Genomic DNA, 20508 nt, shown 5'->3' with positions numbered 1-20508 from the left:
GCACAATGGGCTGAATTTTAAATGAGGCCATAATCCAGTATCACTGGTGTCTTTATAAAAGGGAAATTTCGACGTGCGTGTGCGCGCGCGCGCGCACACACACACACACACACACGAACACCATGTGAAAATGAAGGCAGAGACCAGAGTGGCGCATCTACAAGCCAGGGAAGAGCAAAGACCGCAGAAGGTAGGAGAGAGGCAATGAACAGATTCTCTCTCGGAGCCCTGGGGAGAAGCCAAGCCCGCTGACACCTTGATTTTAGACTTCTAGCCTCCAGAACTGTAAGATAATACATTTCTGTTGTTCTCAGTCACCTAGTTTTTGGTACTTTGTTAGAGCAGCGTTAGGAAACTAATACAGGGAGAAATAAAAGGCACTAAAACCTTTTTAGTCCATTTACATTTCTTTAGAACCCTATAATTTCTATTCTCTTACACTGAAAAAGAATCAAAATATAGCTTTACTGAGCAAGGGGAGGCATCGCCAATGACGGTTGGCCCTGGTACAATGACGGCTGAAAGGCAATGATGCCCCCAACCTGTCACTGCCGGCTTCCTCCAAACACTGACACAAACTCAGATTCAAGATTTGCACAATCCAACCGGTACCCAGCTGCTCGCCAAACATCTCTGCTCCAGGGGGACGTACAGCTCCTCATATCAAGGCCACGGCTGCCACTTCTTCCCTGTGAGATCTTGGTCAAGCTACTGAACTTTTCAAAATCTGCTTTTTTTCCCCTCCTTAAAAACACAGATACTAGTAACACCGCGATATCATTTTGAGGTATAAATGGAGCTAAGCAGAAAATGGGCCTCATATATCTCAGCCCCTCACAGAACACTAGGTTCCTTCCTCCCTAGCACGTGGGGCAGAGTCTAGCCAGGTGCACAGGGAGGGTTTGGAAACAGTGGGTAAATGGGGAAGATTCAGGCCAAGCCCCGGAAGAGAACTTAGGGCAAATTTACATTTTTTAAAAAAATTAATTAATTTATTTTTGGCTGCACTGGGTCTTCGTTGCTGCGCACGAGCTTTCTCTAGTTGCGTTGAGCAGGGGCTACTCTTCCTTGAGTTGTGCGGGCTTCTCATTGCGGTGGCCTCTCTTGTTGCGGAGCACAGGCTCTAGGCACGCGGGCTTCAGCAGTTGTGGCGCATGGGCTCAGTAGTTGTGGCTTGCGGGCTCTAGAGCACAGGCTCAGTAGTTGTGGCACAGGGGCTTAGTTGCTCTGCAGCATGTGGGATCTTCCCAGACCAGGGCTCGAACCCGTGTCCCCTGCATTGGCAGGCAGATTCTTAACCACTGCGCCACCAGGGAAGTCCCAAATTTACATTTTTGAAAAGAAAAAAAAAATCATCAAGTACACCCAAAAAAAGATTACAAAAATAAACTCTCCTCTGAGTGATAGCTCTCTAATTTGGGGGTTCCTATACATTTTGTTTTAAGCTTTGCAAAAGGAGGCAGTCGTGTGATGTAATAACAAATGACCTTGGGGGTATGTGTGCTTATAATCATTTCTTTCACTCTTACAAACGTTCACACGCTAGATGGGAAATCCATGGGGGCTAAGCTGTGTCTGAAAATTCTGATGGCCGACTTCAGACACCCTTCAGGGATGTGTCAAAGGGATGAAAGCTTGATTACTACAAAATAACAGATAGACAATTAAGTTCAAAGCTGTTTTCATTAGGACCTAATTTCCTTAAAAAGAACTGTGGGAAGCATTTTATTGTATTTCTAATACTATGTTTTGGCTACTATTTTCTAGGTTCCTTGTTGATTTGCTTCTGAATTAACTGTCTTACCTGTTTGACTACATTAAACTCTATACTTGAACCAAGATTCTAAAGAACAGCTCACTATTAAGTTAGGGTCTCTTACACAAAAAGCTAGTTTCAGGATCCTGTCCTCTGACAGCCTATACCACTGGCTGATGGGACAGAACAAGGCAATCATATGGAATACAGAACACGAACACAGACATAAATATTAATTGGTAGTTCCCGGATAAACGTTAAACAACCGTTTTATGAAAGCCTCAAATTTTAAACACGATATAGATTTTGCAATAAACAAGATTGATTATCAAAGTGTAACACCAAGATAAACCCAAAGGTACTGGAACAAGGCTGAGAGTGTTGGAAGATAAGCTGGGCTTCAAAGATGATTCAGGAGGAGGCCTTCCTGGTGATCTTACCTACACAGATACATGGATTAAGGAACACAGCCCAAGTATCTATGGAAAGTGCCCAAGAGACATGACAATGTAGAAATGAGAGAGTAACCGGCACAATGTGCGCTACTGACCTGAAGCCACGGGCTCTGGGCCAGATCAAGGATTCCCCTGAAGGACCAGAGACACTGGGGTGTTACATAAGCCCGCAGCCCCTTCACTGATACAACATAAGCTATGTGTCCATGCTGATGCCCACCGCAACTAACCCTCCCTTCCCCACCACACCAGGCAATAATGCACCCAATGTAAGTATCAGAGATGCCCCTGTACAGCAATTACACTTCATCACTCCTGTGTACTCGTTACTGCTCTGCACCAGTCTGTCTTCTGGCCTTGCAAGTACAGAAGAACAGGCATTCCCACTTGCTGCTGGTGCAGGTACAACATGGTACCACCTTTCTGAAGGGTCACTTGAAATCTGTATCCAATTGTACCCTGTATATACCCTGAAACCCAATGATTCCATTTCTAGGAACGAGGCCTAAAGACCTGTATATGGATATGAACAATCATTTACCCGTAAGGATACTCATGTTCACGGTGGTGAAAAATAAGAAACCGCTTAAAAGCCCAATAACAGTGAAACAACTGAATAACCTGTAATCCGTCTGTATACTGAGACGCTATGGAACCAGCAAAATGACGACGAGGACTATCATTATTCACGATCAGTGAAACGTTAACGTACCTTTTGGTTAGAAAATTTAGATACTGAACGACCTCAACGTTCTTTTTTTTTTTTTAATTAATGTGTATGCACACATTTATACCTGGTAAAAAGACCAGAAGGATATAAATGTTAACAGCAGATACGTCTGGCTAGTGGGATTACGTTCTTTTTTTTTTTTTTTTTTTTGCAGTACGTGGGCCTCTCACTGTCATGGCCTCTCCCGTTGCGGAGCACAAGCTCCGGACGCGCAGGCTCAGTGGCTACGGCTCACGGGCCCAGCCGCTCCGCGGCATGTGGGATCTTCCCGGACTGGGGCACGAACCCGCGTCCCCTGCATCGGCAGGCGGACTTCTCAACCACTGCGCCACCAGGGAAGCCCAACGTTCTTTTCTTCCCATTAGCCTTTGTCCATTTTTCAGTTTTCTGCAATAACTCTATGTTAATTTTATATTTAGTCTTTTTAAACTTTTCAATATGGAAAATTTCAAACATAAAGTAGAAAGAAGAGAATAATAAACCCCATTATCCACCACTTAGTTTCAACAATATTTTATCAATATGGTTACATCTATACCCTCTCCGCCTGCCCACCCACCACTCTTTTTCCTGAAATGTTGTAAAGCAAATCCCTTATAACATTTTACCCATAAGTATGTCAGCATACATCTCTAACTAATAAAGTCTATTTAAAAAATAACATAACCACCACGGCATTATCTTGCCTAACAAAATAATGGGTCTTAATCCAAACTAATACCCAGTCCACTTTCAAATTATACCAACTGTCCCTGAAATGTTCTTTTACAGTAGGTTGTTTGAACATGATCTAAGCAAGGTCAAAAATGTGGTTTAAAATTAATCCTTTAAAATTATATAGTAGTTCTCCAATATCTTCTGATTAATAAGAAATAGTCATAGAAAACACTCTCTAACTAGTGAGATATCAAAGCCAAGAGTTATGGATGAAATACTAACAAATAATGTTAGGATATCATAAGTAAGAATAAATATAAAACATGGATTCAGTGTTTTCAAAAATCAAGTCTAGTTAATTTACATAAAAGTCATTGCTGCAGTCAAGTATCACCCCTGCCTAGACCTGGGCTTACATCACTGTGCTTCTTCCTTTTCCCCGTACCTTCTCATGCAAGTCCTTCTCTCATGTTATCCTGAGCCCTCTTTAATCACCAAACTGCAAAACCATCCTAGCTATGACTCAAAATCTAGAAGCCATAGGAATATCATTGAACTCAGGGAAGAAAAACATCTGCATGACAAAAAGTAATGTTAAAAGACAAACGACAAAGTGGAAAAAAATATCACAAAGAACAAATCTCCATATTACACACAGAACTCCTAGAAATTAATAAGGAAAAAACCAACGATCAAAAAATAATGTAGCAGGGCTTCCCTGGTGGCGCAGTGGTTGAGGGTCCACCTGCCGATGCAGGGGACACGGGTTCGTGCCCCGGTCCGGGAAGATCCCACATGCTGCGGAGCAGCTGGGCCCGTGAGCCATGGCCGCTGAGCCTGCGCGTCCGGAGCCTGTTCTCCGCAACGGGAGAGGCCACAACAGTGAGGGGCCTGCGTATCGCAAAATAATAATAATAATAATAATGTAGCAAAGGCTCAGAACAGTTCACAGAAGAGGAAATATATGTGACTCAAACATGTATGAAGGTGGTCGTCCTCACTCCTAAGAAAACTGTGAATTAAAATTATACTCACGTACCATGTTTTACCAATCAGAATGCCAAAAATCCACAAGTTGTACTTTTGTGTGGACAATGCTGTGAGGAAACAGCATTCTCTTGCATTACTGCTGGGCATGTAAAATGGTACAATCTCTATGTAAAGCAATTTGACAATATCTATTAAAATTACAAACACATACGCTCTTTGAATCACCAATTTCATTTCTAGAAATTTAATGTACACATATACTACTCATGTGTGAAATTATACTTGCTCATAGGTATTCAGTGCAGCCTCATAACAGCAAAAGACTGGAAACAACCAAATGTCTATCAGTAAGCAACCTGATAAAGCAAGCATGGTTCCTCTACACAGGGCACGTAATACAACTGTGAGAAACAATGAAGCTCTCCATGTACTAATATGAGAAGATCTAGATATATTGTTGAATGAAAAAGGCAAGGTGCAAACAACATGTATAACATGCCACCTTTTGTACGAAAAGAGGGAAAATAAGAATATACATTTGTCTTTGTATATAGACAAACTTTGGAAAGATACATGGGAAATCAGCAGTGATTACTGGGATTATTGGATGGATACGGGAACTGGGTGAAGACTTCATTTCATGCGGTTGAGACTGCCACTCTCTTCTTCCCTTAGCAACAGAACCTTCCAAAATTTAGCTGGTCACGTGGCCACCCAGTTAAGGACCCCATTTCCTAGACTGTCTTGCTGCTACAGGTGTGGCTAGAAACTAAGCATAAGTCAATGAAACGTGGGCAGGAGCGATGTGTCCAATTTCTGGGATTCCTGTGGGTTTCCCCTTCCTGCAAGACCTAGTAATGGTGAATCAACTTTTACCATGTGGGTGAGGACAATACTCTAGCAGATGGCAGGACACAAAACAGAAAGACTTGGGTCCCAGAAATGACCCAGTGGGACAAAGCCATCTACCACACTGGACTACTTCCCTTCCTCTGGGATTGTCATCCTAGAAAAGCTGTACTTCTACCTTGTTTGAGTCACTGTATTTTGGGTTTCTTTGTTATAGCAACTTAGCCTGGATTTGAGCTAAAGCAGAAAATGATATTTAGGAATGATTTACCATAGTATCAAAAACCACATTGTAGCATTGGCTTAGTAGCTAGAAAGGGAAGATCGCTAAAAAAACAAACAAAAACTTTGATAGAACTTCAATAACTTGGAAGACAGGCCTTGTATCATCTGAACTTGTAACTTTAAGGGAAGCAGTGAGAAACAGAGCACTGATAGCTCCTCGATGTTTTTAGTTTTTAGTAGCTTTCATCTTACTACTACAACAGCAAGATGAAAATATGCAAGACTTGGTCAGTTTGCAAGCAGAAATGGTGGGATATACAGCAGCATAAGGGTGTACATTCTGAGTTCTGCAATATAAATTAATTGAGGCTTGAAATATTTGGGACCCCACGGGACTGAAAAAAACAATTCCTCTGTACCCCAAAAGCAGGAGATAACCTAGAGAAATGGAAATAAAAACAAAAATAGACAAATGGGACCTAATGAAACTTAAAAGCTTTTGCACAGCAAAGGAAACTATAAACAAGACAAAAAGACAACCCTCAGAATGGGAGAAAATATTTGCAAATGAAGCAACTGACAAAGGATTAATCTCCAAAATATACAAGCAGCTTATGTAGCTCAATATCAAAAAAAAAAACAAACACCCCAATCCAAAAACGGGCAGAAGACCTAAACAGACATTTCTTCAAAGAAGATATACAGATTACCAACAAACACATGAAAAGATGCTCAACATCACTAATTATTAGAGAAATACAAATCAAATCCACAATGAGGTATCACCTCACACCAGTCAGAATGGCCATCATCAAAAAATATACAAACAACAAATGCTGGAGAGGGTGTGGAGAAAAGGGAACCCTCTTGCACTGTTGGTGGGAATGTAAATTGATACAGCCACTATGGAGAACAGTATGGAGGTTCCTTAAAAGACCCAGCAATCCCACTACTGGGCATAAACCCTGAGAAAACCATAATTCAAAAAGAGTCATGTACCACAATGTTCACTGCAGCACTATTTACAATAGCCAGGACATGGAAGCAACCTAAGTGTCCATGGACAGATGAATGGATAAAGAAGATGTGGCACATATATACAATGGAATATTACTCAGTCATAAAAAGAAACGAAATTGAGTTATTTGTAGTGAGGTGGATGGACCTAGAGTCTGTCATACAGAGTGAAGTCAGAAAGAGAAAAACAAATACCGTATGCTAACACGTATGTACGGAATCTAAAAAAAAAAACAGGTTCTGAAGAACCTAGCGGCAGGACGGGAATAAAGACGCAGATGTAGAGAATGGACCTGAGGACATGGGGAGGCGGAAGGGTAAGCTGGGACAAAGTGAGAGAGTGACATGGACATATATACACTACCAAATGGAAAATAGATAGCTAGTGGGAAGCAGCCGCATAGCACAGGGAGATCAGCTCGGTGCTTTGCGACCACCTAGAGGGGTGGGGTAGGGAGGGTGGGAGGGAGAAGCAAGAGAGAGGAGATATGGGGATATATGTATACGTATAGCTGATTCACTTTGTTATACAGCAGACACTAACACAACATTGTGAAACAATTATACTACAATAAAGATGTTAAAAAAAAAAAAAAGAAAAAGAAAAAAAATTGCAGGAGATTAAGAATTTCTCTCAAAGCCTCTAAGAAACTCTCCCAGACATGAGAGTCTGTCCATTTATAAAGCCCAGATTTAGGCTACAGTCTCAAGGTAGTTGCCACTAAAACCAGGGAAAGATAGATAGGCCAAGAACAGTGATCAGTAACTAGGCCACCATCTACTGACTTAAAAACTAAGACCCAGAGGAGATCTTTGGCAGTGGATATTTTTACATGGAATTGAGTGGAAGCAAACAGACCAAGAAGCCTATTCAGTTTTTGAGAGATCTGTACTGTCACTTTCTTGTCTACGGCCATACCACCCTGAAATCGCCGGATCTCATCTGTATTGTCATGTTCTTGGCCTATATACGCCGCTGACTTCTCAACCCTTAAAGAAATCACTAGACCCCCAAATCCACACCAGCAGGAAACATGTTCCAAAGCCATGCAGCTTTCTCCAATGTTCACCAATGCCTGTTTCAAAAGTGGTTATGGGACAAAATGGATAAAGAACCCTCAGAAGGCAAAGCCAGGAGCCATGGAGGAAAATGGACAAGGGGATTCTAGTGAGCAGAACCAAGGTGTAGCCAGGAGCATACTGCTCCGTGAGGACAAGGGGTCTCTGCCATCCCTACTCAGCAAATTTCATTATTATTATGGACTAACGACCCCTCATATTATTTCTGATTCTTCTTTTTCAAATGGGAGCTTGCATTGTGGTTCCTTCTCTACTTCTGTATTGCATTTAGGAAGTGGGAATGGAGGACGTGACTGTTCTTTCATAGCTTTCCAGGATAAGAGAACCATGTCCTGATTGCCTCAAATCACAGAGAAACCCTGGATTTTAGACTAGAAACATTAACCACATGAGGCTCTATGATGTCTCGGGGTGGGAGGAATGTCCTCTATGTCTGGGAAGAAGAGTACACACGGATACCTAGGTCACCAGGGGGGCAAACTGAAGCAGAGGCTGCTAAAATTTCCTCCAAATCCATTCTTCTCTTCTTCCTGTTTGCAACAGGAGTCCCTGAATTTTAACCGGTCACAAGGTCACCCAACTAGAGACTACCTTTCCCAGTGTCCTGTGCTGTCAGGTGTGTCTTTGTGATGGAGGACTTGACAATGGGATATGAGAAGTGATATATGCAACTTCCGGGTCCTTCATTCCTCCCTACGGGCTGGAATGCAGACATAATAGTGGTGAGCAGCTTCAAACAGGTGAGAAGAACACCTTAGAACACAAAATCACTCTTAGGCTATGGCAGAAAAATAAGAGAAGCAGCGTGGGCCCTGAATTGTGGGGACAGGAGGCTGCTCACCCTGACCACCCTCCTACTTCTAGAACATTACATGGGGCAGAATCTTCTGTCTTATTTGAGCCCGTGTATTTTGGGGCCTCCGTTATCACCATTTAGCCAGGACTCTAATATAATACCTCCTTATAACTTTTGGCTTTTGAACGATGAGAATGTATTGCCTCCTTGGGAAATTAATTTTTCAAAAGCAGTAATAATTTTTTTAAAGTGTCAAGATCCCAATAAAAATGTTTTTTATTTTAAATTCAATGTTACTTCTGAGACACAGAACTGAGGAAATGTTTCAAATACAGAAAAATATGTATCACAGCTCCAAAATGTAGAGGAGTAGTTAAAACAATTAGAAGCATGCTAACTGCTTAACCATAGGGAATAATCGAGTAAACTAATGGGACAGCTCTAGCACTATAGAGCTATTAAAATAATCATCAAGGGTTTCCCTGGTGGCGCAGTGGTTGAGAGTCCGCCTGCCGATGCAGGGGACACGGGTTCATGCCCCAGTCCGGGAGGATCCCACATGCCGCGGAGCGGCTGGGCCCGTGAGCCATGGCCGCTGAGCCTGCGCGTCCGGAGCCTGTGCTCCGCAACGGGAGGGGCCACAACAGTGAGAGGCCCGTGTATCACAAAAGCAGAAAAAAAAATCATCAAAATGAAAAATATGGAGGACAATGGGGAGAAAACATACACATAACTCGTGTTCCTGTAGAAGAAGGGAAAATGCAGAGGAAAAGTTTAGTATTTTATTGTAGAAAAAAAGGTTCCTGAAATTAAAAATAAATGTCATATCTATAGATAAAAAGGGACAAACTACCCCAGAAAAAAACTGTTCAGAAACATCACAGATAAATAATCTATAGGGATCTAGACAAAAGAGACTTCTCTGAAACAACCAATATCAGAATACTGCTGCGCAATATTTATAGCATCCTGAGGAAGAAAGAAAAGATTTTAGGATCTTATACCCAGCCAAGAGTAAAGGTAAAAGACCAATACTATCAAGCATGCAAGATTTCAGAGAAGGCAGCACCCATGATCCTTTCATGAAAAAAAAAACAAACAAAAGATGCCTGATGGCAAAATCTAACCAACCAAGAAATAAATCACGAGCTCTGGAACGTAGCAAGCCACAGTTAAGCCTTGGATGTGGTCGTAAACATACAACTGAGACTTAAGAATCATGGGAACTGTGATTACAGAACTAAATGTAATAAATCTCACAGTATATGAAAGTTGAGAAGTAAAGTCAGGGAGGGGTTCTGGGAAGAAGTATAAGATACCTGACTGTCTACAACTAAAAAAACACAACCTAAAAGCACCAATGATTTGTGCACTTTATTATATATACATTATTTCTCAATAAGAATGACACTGTATCTTCATGTTTTGCAGTCTTTTTTCTTAACTCTGGAAGAACATTCTAAGAAATAACATATCTTACTGTGAAAAAAAATTAAAGTTTGACAATTCCTTCAGTTTCACTTACTCTTTTTCTGATATTTACAAATAAATTAAATATATTTCAAACTAGCCTATCTGATAAAATTAAATCTTCATAAAATATTAATCCTATTTTTGTAAAATTATGTCTATTTTAGAATGGCATTCGCTGAATACTGACTATGGATATCTCACTGGGTGTTAAGATTTGGAAGAATTGTTAAAATTCATTTGTACGTTCACATGAATTTTTCAATAATAAACATTTTTTCCCACAATTTCATATTCTTTCAAAGATGATGATCAAGATAGATTATATCAAAAATTAAAATAACAATAACTTTTAAATGCATATGACATAAAAGTATGTATGTCGTATGGTGCCAAGTATGTATATATTAAAGTACACACACATGGGACTTCCCTGGCGGCACAGTGGTTAAGATTCCACACTCCCAATGCAGGGGGCCCGGGTTCGATCCCAGGCCAGGGAACTAGATCCCACATGCATGCCGCAACTAAGAGTTCACATGCCACAACTAAGGAGCCCGCCTGCCACAACTAAGACCTGACACAACCAAATAAATAAATATTTAAAAATAAATAAAGTACACACACATGCATACCAGAAGAGAGGCAAATGTGCTAAAATTTTAACAGAGCTTCAGGGCTACGGGGTAGATTTTCCCTTCAAAATATGAAATAAAATTAGGTTACTCACAGGATGAAAAAAATATGTAGTAATTAATAGTTCTGCAGCTTCTGTTAAAAATTCCCTTCCTATTACCCCCAATGATAATAATTACCTCCAATAATAAATGATTAGGCTTAAAAAAAAAAGTTGAGAGTCTACTTGCCTGGGGCAAGGAGATAATTATTGTGGTTTAAGGTAAAGCAAAGATCACGTCAATGTCAACAAATTAATTCAACAAAATTGATGACAGGGCTTCCCTGGTGGTTCAGTGGTTGAGAGTCCGCCTGCCGATGCAGGGGACACGGGTTCGTGCCCCGGTCCGGGAAGATCCCACGTGCCGCGGAGCGGCTGGGCCCGTGAGCCATGGCCGCTGAGCCTGCGCGTCCGGAGCCTGTGCTCCGCAATGGGAGAGGCCACAACAATGATAGGCAAAAAAAAAAAAAAAATTGATGACAATATTAATATAAGCTGAAAGCAAAATCTACCCCAACTTTCATTCGAGGATGAAGAATCATTTATGCAGGACGCTGGTTGAAACACGAAGACCACCACCCGAGGTGTGAGACACAGCCATGGATGTTCTTGGTGAGGAATCTGCTGTTCTGATGGACAGCCTTTACCGCTGAGGGCTCATCACAGCACACCACCTGGCAGAGCCCTGCTGCCTCTGCCCTCCCTGCACCCCACCCCGTATGTAAGCCACATACCGAACTTGGTTCTCCAGGAAGTGCATGTACCGGTACAGCAGGGTGTAGGATGGAGAGAGGATGCCCACGGATTTCATCCGGGCGCCACGCTCCAGCTCGCTTTCCACAGGCATGTTGGCGAAGCAGGCCAGGCCAAAGAAGGGCCCCTTTCGGAAATAGCTAAAATAGACCCAATGTGTAGCGTGGCTCGAAATCAGAGAGAGAAATTTCATTTTACTCTGTGTTTTGCCTTTGAGATGCAGTCGCGAACAAAAGACATAACTGCGTCCAGGGCTCTACGTGAGAAAACTCAGCCTGAGAAAAACCTTTTTTAGAACCTCAGCGGGACTATCAGCCCAAGCCCCTCAACCTCACAGATGGGACAACCAAGGCTCAAAGAAACTGTGGCACCGCCAAGGGTCATCCCGCCGGAGCCAGGACTTGATCTCTGCAAAGCCTGCTACTCAGTCGCCCACGACCATGGATACAGCCTTTCTCCTCCTGCATAAACACTGACCTGATGGGGGGACCTCTGTTTTATTAGCATAAACTGTGTTGATTCTCTCCTCGCTTCCTGAGTCTCTGATATTTTAAATAGAACATTTGACCAGAGCTTTCACTTTGTTTCCTTCCCGTTTCTCACACTTATGTCTGTCATGGTTTCAGCCCAATGAGAAGATGAAAGCTATTCCATCGCCCTGACATTCTCTCAATTTGCTCCTCACAAGAACCTTAATTACACAGGACTACAGACTGGCCTTACTTAAAGCTGGAATTGCAAGTTTTAGCACATACGTGCCTTAAGTTAACCCAAATGTGACCGAAACTCTATTCCTTTATTAAAGCCAAACCCCAAGCAAGGCCCAATCATTTCTTAGGAAAGGAGAGAGAACCTCTAGGGCAGGAGTTCTTAACATTTTTGGATCATGAAACTCATCGAGAACCTCATGAAAGCTCGGGAACCTCTTGCTAGAAAACTGATATAAAAACACAAACCAGTATATATTTTCAGGGTATTTACACACACTTCCTGAAAATGCCCCGAGGAGAGCCCTTATTCTCTGGGGGAAAGCACAGAGCGAGAGGAAATGGTACAGAGAAGACTTGCAATCAGCAGTACTTACATGAAATCAGACTGAATTTTATGGGACCCACTGGCCATAGACTTGAACTCAACGCCTTCAAGGTCAATATCTTGAGGTAAGCACCATTCCACCATGTTTCCTGTGGGGAAGAAGGGAGGATACAAGTTTAAAAGAGACAAAATCATTCAAAGGGCTTAGTGCAGGGCTAAGTGCACGGCTAAGTGCACATGGCTTCGGAGTAAATGTACGACTGACTTGACCACCAGCATGCTCAGGTGGCTCATCCCTCCATCGCCTACATGCCAGCAGAGTCCCTGAGGCATCCCGGGGGCCAGGTGTTGAAGGCACCTCCAATCTCTGCCTTCAAATGAACACAGTTCTTCCCAGCGAGGCTGCTGGCTTTGGTTCTCCCATTCTGCTTGGCCACCTCCCAATCTCCTTCCTTTTGGAGCCTCACTTCTAAGTGCATGTTTTGACCCTCCGCCCCCATTTCCTCATCTTGCACTCTCTCCTTAACCCCTCGAGATCCTGCTTCCATCTTGCCTTTTTATGGCCACTAATAACTCTGACAAACCCCCACACTCTTTTTAATTAATTTTTAATTTAATTTTCATTGATCTCTTTGTGGCATTTGGTAATTCCTCAAAAATATCTCCCCTTTTTCCCTTGACTCCCGTGACAGAATACTATTTTGGTTCTTTTCCTTCTTCTCTGATCAAATGTCGCTCTGCTTCCTTCCCTAACTCTTTCTCCTCTCTCCTCAAAATGAGGCTCTTCTCCAAGGTCCAGACACCAGTTCTTTGCCTGCAGAATTTAAGAGCTCATTCACTTATCCCTAATTACTGAGTTTCTACTGAGCTAGATGCTGGAGCTACAAAGTCAAATAAGACCCAGTCCCTGACCTCAAACAGACTAGATTCCAGGGACAGATACGGAGATAAACAAGGAGACCAGTGATTACAGCTCTGGAGGCTGAGGGTGGTGGTGTGTGGTAAATTCGATGACAGAGGATAACGTGGGATTTTAGAACGTAGCAATCACAAGCAGCCATGAGATTGAGGGAATCAGAGAAGTTCACAAGAGCAGTGTTTCCTAGAGGCTTGAGAGGATGCTACAGGACATGCCCTACTGTTTTCTTGCATATTCAAAATTTTTCCAAATAAAAATACTAAGATACTTGTAAGATTTCACTTTAGAACAAACTTCTCATCAACACCTCAAACCCTAATTGCCCAAGCATTAGAAACATCATTAATAATCCCAGACAACCAATGCTTTCAGATAATTGTTCAGGGCATCAGAGGTACCGCATATCAAGTCTACCTGGACACGACCCAGTCTCTGAATGGGGTGGGCATCACAGGGGATCAGCCTATCCTATTCAGCAGCCTAAGGCACTTTCAAGTAGTTTATTTTCAAAAGAGGACTCTTAAACTCAAACAACTAATCAATGGGCTAAAAGAGAAAGCATGAAAAAAGGAATTAAGATTTCACACAACAGAGAGGCCAGAACAATGTTGTATCTGTCAGGGTTAAAGACAAGCAAAAGCACGCTGCACGCTGAAAGAGGGGCGAACGTGGGGAGAAAGGTAAGGTTTCACACACCGACTTCCCCCACGTTCCTGTCTTTCCACTAGCATCCCTGTCTACGGTCTCCTCGGTCCAGTGGCTCTCACCCTGTGTTGTGCAACAGGACACCCAGGAAGCTTACAAGGGGGCTGACCCTCCCCCCAAATCTACACCATCATGGTCTGTGCCACACGGGTGCTTCAGCCGATGAGCCCCCTGTGCACACGGTCCTAACCCTTCATGATGGCAACAGATGGCCCGCCTAGGAGAGGGACGGCCTGCCACGGACCCTCTGGCAGACTCTGTCCTCTCGCTTACCTGCTTCTTCTAGTATCTGCTGCCTTGTTCCCCGCCCCCATGCCACTCCACGCAGGGTTCAACTTGCTCTTAGCTCCTTTCCTCTGACCCAGCCTGTCCGTGACTACTCAATGACTTGTTAAAACTTTAACGTACCTAAACTTTGTGCTGAGGGATAAGTTCAGAAAAGCGCACAGATCATAGCTCTGCAGCACAATGAGTTCTCCCAGCATGAACATACCTGTGTGAGCAGAGCCCAGACCAAGCAGTAGGACATGAATAGCAAAACAGAAGCCGCTCTTCTGCCCCGTCCGAGTCATCACCCCTCTCTCCAGGCTAACTATTATCCGGACTCCGAACACGATAAATCAGCTTTGCTGTTTTTGAAATTTATAGAAATGCAATCATAGTTTGTATTCGTTTGCGTCTGTCTTCTTTGGCTCCATTTTTTTTTTTGCAAGATTCATCCATGTTGATGCATGTAGCAATAATTTCATTTACTACTTCCATCCTATGCATGTAACACAGCTTACTTACCTATGTAACTGTTGGTGCACATTTAGCTTACTTCTTATTTGAAGCTATCACAAAGAGCACTGCTGTGAACAATTCCACACCTGTCATCTGGTGACTACACGTGCGGTAGCTCTGTAACGCATGACCCGGCTGGGCTGATTCACATTTCTGAGAATTCCCATTTGCGTCTGAGACTGGGGAGGCGAAGTGAAGCAGTAGCCATGTTGTGTTTATGTCAGAAGGCCAGTGTGAGGGCATCAGGTAACTCATGGGCGTTGCTGCTTATCTTGCAGGCTCATCACACTTGGCGGGTGGCTGCCAGGCCTGCTGCCGACGGATCCACCTTCCCTGGATCCTCTGTCAGCTTCTCGGACTCCCACCCCAGGCGTGTGCTTAGTTCCATTAATGAAAGGCATCAGCTTCATCAGGTCAGGGCACCACGTCATTAGAACAGGAGGCAGTGACACGCTGACCTGGGTTCCAACCCACCCTCAAGAGTTCCAGCTTGTTCTCCTTCTTCTCAACTTTACTCTCTGCTTCCTAACTGTCCGCTCAAGAGACTTCAAGCTCCACCATCAGACACAAGGCAACAGCCTTACACAGACTTTCTATCCAGCTCCCACAATTGCACAAGATCAAATCCCTGCAATAAATCCCTTTATTTATCTCCCAGTGGTTCTGTTTCTTTGATTAAACCTTGACTTTGACTGACACAATATGCACACATTTCTGTTGACTACATCCCTAGGAGTGGAACGGCTGTAAAAATGTTTGCATCACTGCAAACTAAGGAAACTTTAATGATCCCCAAAGCAGTGTTTCCCAAAGCTTAGGTGACTAGGGCTTCTGCAAAACACAAAATTTGTAAAAAGGGATTTTGGCCAAACAATCTTTGTTTAGGTTAAACAAAGACAGACAAGTTCCTTTACTGCAGAACTTCTCAGAGTCTCTAATGTTTCTCTACATTACGAATCTCTGTGAGATCAAGACCATGCTAAATGTTTCCAAAATTATTTGGCCAATAGACCTATTTTTAAGGAGCATCTTAAGGGCCAAATTTTATAGAAGGCTTTTCTTTTTTTTTTTTTTAAAGAAATAGCAGTATATTAGGGGCTGCAAGTTGACCCTTAGTACATACCACTCCTCCTTTCTTATAGGGAATAGGACTTCCTATTCTTAGCCGGGCATATGGCCTTCCAAATGATGACTATGTTTCTCTGTACCTTCTTGCAAATAGGTATGGCTACACAAGTAAATTCTGGCCAGTGGGATATAGGCAGAAGTGAGATGTGTCTTTCCAAAATGTGCCTTAAAGGGAAGGAGTATGTAGTCCCTTCTTCCATCCTGCTGCCTGGCATATGGATGTGGTGACAAGCCGTCTTGAATCATACAGGTGAGGGCACCAGCCCACATATCAAGGAGGGGATGATGGAGCGAGAGCCAACTTGAGTCTAGGTCCTTGGATGACCCCATGGGTATGAACCGGCATTCCAGCCCTGGACCGGCTATCTCCTGACTGTTAAGTGAAAACTAAACTCTTATCTTGATTAAGTCACTGCTAATTTGGGTCTCTGGTATTCATGGCCAAACATACGTCTTCTTACTTAATACAGCTGATCTGAAGAATATAGCCCCCAATTCCTCAGCCTGGTCCTCAAAGCTTCTCTCTTATTCCTCTGTGCCTGGCCAATCCTCATTGTATAGGAACTGAAAGAATTTGACGAAGTGAATGACACCCTGTTAGTTACATCCTTCACTTCTAGATGGATGCAAACCCCTCTAGGTCGGGAAGAAAGGTCCATCAGGGTCAGGCTGGTGAATCACAGCATGGAGCATGGACTCCAGAACACCACTCTGGGAACAGTTCTTTATCCCACAGGAAGAACATTTCTGCTGACACACTCGTTGAATTAAAGGAGTAGATAAAGCTACTATGGCCCTCATCCCAGCCTAATACAATCATTGTCTTAGATGTCTGTCTCCCCAGGAGACTGGACTTCTTAAAGGCAGGAACTCTGATTGTTTACCTTTACATCCCAACATAGCACAGTGCTTAGCACAAGACAGGATGGACATTAAAAACAAAAACAAAGCAAAAACCCAGCTTTATAGAGGATATGCATGTTTTTAAAAAGCTAGTAGTGATGATATTGTGGTTATGTAGAAAAATGTCCTTCTTAGGAGGTTTATACTCAAGTATTTAGGAGTGAAGTCACGTCTGCATTTGCTTTCTTTTTCTTTTAATTAACTTATTTTATTTACTATTTTTTATTTTGGGTTGCATTGGGTCTTCGTTGCTGTGCGCAGGCTTTCTCTAGTTGCGGTGAGCGGGGGCTACTCTTCGTTGTGGTGCATGGGCTTCTCATTGTGGTGGCTTCTATTGTTGCGGAGCACGGGCTCTAGGAGCACAGGCTTCAGTAGTTGTGGCACGCGGGCTCTAGAGCGCAGGCTCAGTAGTTGTGGTGCATGGGCTTAGTTGCTCCGCGGCATGTGGGATCTTCCCAGACCAGGGCTCGAACCCGTGTCCCCTGCATTGGCAGGCGGGTCCTTAACCACTGCACCATCAGGGAAGCCCTGCATTTACTTTCAAATGGCTGAGGAAAAAAGTTTTTATCTGTATTCAGTCAATTCTAGTACAATGCTTGTTGAATTTGTGCCAACACAATTGATATATTAAGAACAACGTGCACATAGGGAATTTCCCATTTGCTAATGCTATGGATTCAATGCAATCTCAATGAAAATCCCAATAAGCTATTTGTGGATATTGACAAGTTAATTCTAAAGTTTACAGGGAAAGGCAAAAGGCCGAAGTTAGCCAATACAATACTGAAGAGAACTAATACTGCCTGATTCTAAGACTCACTATAAAGTAATCAAGACAGTATGGTACTGGCACAAGATTAGACAAATAGATCAATGGAACAGACTAGAGAGCCCAGTAACAGACCCACGCAAATACAGTCAACTGATCTTTGCCAAAGGAGCTAAGGTAATACAATGGGAGAAAAGATAGTCTTTTCAACAGTGGTGTTAGAACAACTGGATATCCATACGGAAAAAAATGAATCTAGGCACAGACCTTACACTTTGCACAAAAATTAACTCAATATGAATAGTATACCTAAATGTAAAATGCAAAATTATAAAACTTCTAGAAGATAACATAGGAGAAAATCTAGGTGACTTTGAGTTTAGCAACGAGTTTTTAGATACAACACCAAAAGAATCATCCATGAAGAAAAAATTGGTAAGTTATACTTCATTAAAATTAAAAACTTCTGACCTGTGAAAGACACCACTAAGAGAATAAAAAGACAAGCTAATGATGGGGCAAAATATTTGCAAAAACATATCCGATAAAGGCTTATATCCAAAATAAGAACTCTTAAAACTCAACATTAAGAAAACAACTCGGGCTTCCCTGCTGGCACAGTGGTTGAGAGTCCGCCTGCTGATGCAGGGGACAAGGGTTCGTGCCCGGGTCCAGGAAGATCCTACATGCCACGGAGCGGCTGGGCCCGTGAGCCATGGCCGCTGGGCCTGCGCGTCAGGAGCCTGTGCTCCGCAAAGGGAGAGGCCACAACAGTGAGAGGCCCGCGTACCACAAAAAAAAAAAAAATGAAAACAACTCAATTTAAAAAATGGACAAAAGATCTGAACAGATATCTCACCAAAGAAGACACACAGACAGTAAACGTGCATAGGAAAACATGCTCAATATCACATATCATCAAGGAATTGTCAATTAAAACAACAAGATCCTACTACACACGTATCAGAATGGTCAAAATCCAAAACGCTGAAAACACGAAATGCTGACAAGGATGTGGAGCAACAGGAAGCCTCACCCACTGCTGGCGGGAGTGCGAAACGGTGCAGCCGCTTTGGAGGACAGTTGGGCAGCTGCTTACAAAACCAAACACATTCCTGCCACGTGATCCAGCAATCATGCTCCTTTGTATATTTATCCAATGAGCTGAAAACTTAGGTCCACAGAAAAGCCTGCACGTTAATGTTTATAGCAGCTTTGTTAATATAACTGCCCAAAACTGGAAGCAACCAAGATGTCCTTCAAAAAGGTGAATGGATTAAAAACACCTGTGGGATATCCATATAACAAACTACTATTCAGCAATAAAAAGAAATGAGCCACCAAGCCACGGAAAATCATGGAGGAAACTTAAATGCATGTTGCTAAGTGAAAGAAGCCAGTCTAAAAAAGCTATATTCTGCAAAATCCCAACGATGTGACATTTTGGAAAGGAAAAACTATAGACAGTAGAAAAGGTCAGGCGGTAAGCAGGGATGAACAAGCAGAGCACAGAGGATTTTTAGGGCAGTAAAACTATTCTGCCTGATACTGTTATGGTGGACACCTAACATCGTCCATTTTCAAAACCCAGAGAACGTACAACACGAAGAGTGAACCCTTATGTAAACTATGAACTTCAGATAACAATAATGTATAAATACTGGTTCGTCAATTACAACAAATATACCACGCTAATGCACGATGTCAATAATAGAGGTAATGGGGGGGCCAGGCGGGCAGGTAGGGGAAGAGGGTACATGGAAACTCTGTACTTTCTGCTCAGTTTTCCTGTAAACCTAAAATTGTTAAAAATAAAATAAAATTTATTAAGAAAGGTAATAAATTAATTAACCTAGGTTAATTATCCTAGGGGTAGTAATGATATTGTGGCTATGTAGGAAAATGGCCTTATTCTTAGGAGATTTAAACTGAAGTATTTAGAAATGCAATGTCATGATGTCTGAAAGTTACTTTCAAATAGTTCAGAAAAAAAAGTATATTTATACATCCTCAGCTCTGCTATAATGCTGGCCGAATTTGTTCTAAAGCAATCGATATGTTAACAATTCATAGGGAATTTCATGTTTGCTGATATGTGGTTTTGATCTCAAGGTTCAAAATGTGAACACAGAAAACTGCACCCAGCTGTAGCACTACACAAAGCGCACCCCACACGACACTCAAACATCTGCCTGCTACCTCGGTTCAACATGTGTGTTCTGAGCCACACTTATCTCCTCTAGTGTTACAACTTTCCATCCAATTTCACAAAGCCCTCTTCCTCTGCTTCATTATAATTCACAAGCTCAACCCTTCCAACACCCACCTTCGTATGCAAACTGCAGGTCTTTTTTAAGGTAGAGTGCCGTATTTTGAGTATTGATGCATTTCTTAATTATTTAACATATGTACAACCATCCTACCACTTTTATTATGTTCCTATCTTTCTTTAATGTGTCACTGACAAAGTTTTTGAGTGTTGTGCCCCTCACTCCATCTTCCCCACAAGCCCTGTGATTTTTACTGCATGATTTGCTTAGCACAGTGGTTTTTAGGAATGCGTATTTCACATTATTGTGGAACTGACTTTAGATAAAGCAAATATGGCAAAATGTCAACAAATGCGGAGTGACACATATATCTCAACAAATGCAGAGTGACACATATATCTAAGTCAGGGATATACAGATTTTCACTGTACTATTCTTTCAACTTTTCTGAGGTTTAAAAAATTTCAACACATGAGAGGGAGACAAGATGGCAGAATAGAAGAACTTGAGCTTACCTCCTCTGACGAGAACACCAAAATCAC

General features: G+C 42.4%; 1 protein-coding gene across 2 annotated transcripts in view; it reads right to left on the bottom strand.

Annotated features, from left to right (window-relative positions):
* Window positions 1–20508, bottom strand: part of DENND11 (DENN domain containing 11) — a 51024-nt gene that overhangs the window by 16453 nt on the left and 14063 nt on the right. Inside the window, exons 2-3 of one of the 2 annotated variants that reach the window (XM_004272128.4) lie at window positions 12539–12638; window positions 11436–11594 (exon numbers count right to left, since the gene is read on the bottom strand). In XM_004272128.4, coding sequence (XP_004272176.1) covers window positions 11436–11594; window positions 12539–12638 — 259 coding nt within the window. The remainder of the gene's footprint in view (window positions 1–11435; window positions 11595–12538; window positions 12639–20508) is intronic. The other variant, XM_033432323.2, reaches the window with a different exon arrangement.

Source organism: Orcinus orca, chromosome 9, assembly GCF_937001465.1.
Source record: "Orcinus orca chromosome 9, mOrcOrc1.1, whole genome shotgun sequence".
In the NCBI taxonomy this organism is placed as follows: Eukaryota; Metazoa; Chordata; class Mammalia; order Artiodactyla; family Delphinidae; genus Orcinus; species Orcinus orca.
The sequence above is the reverse complement of the archived record's forward strand: the minus strand, read 5'-3'. Positions and strand labels throughout refer to the sequence as shown.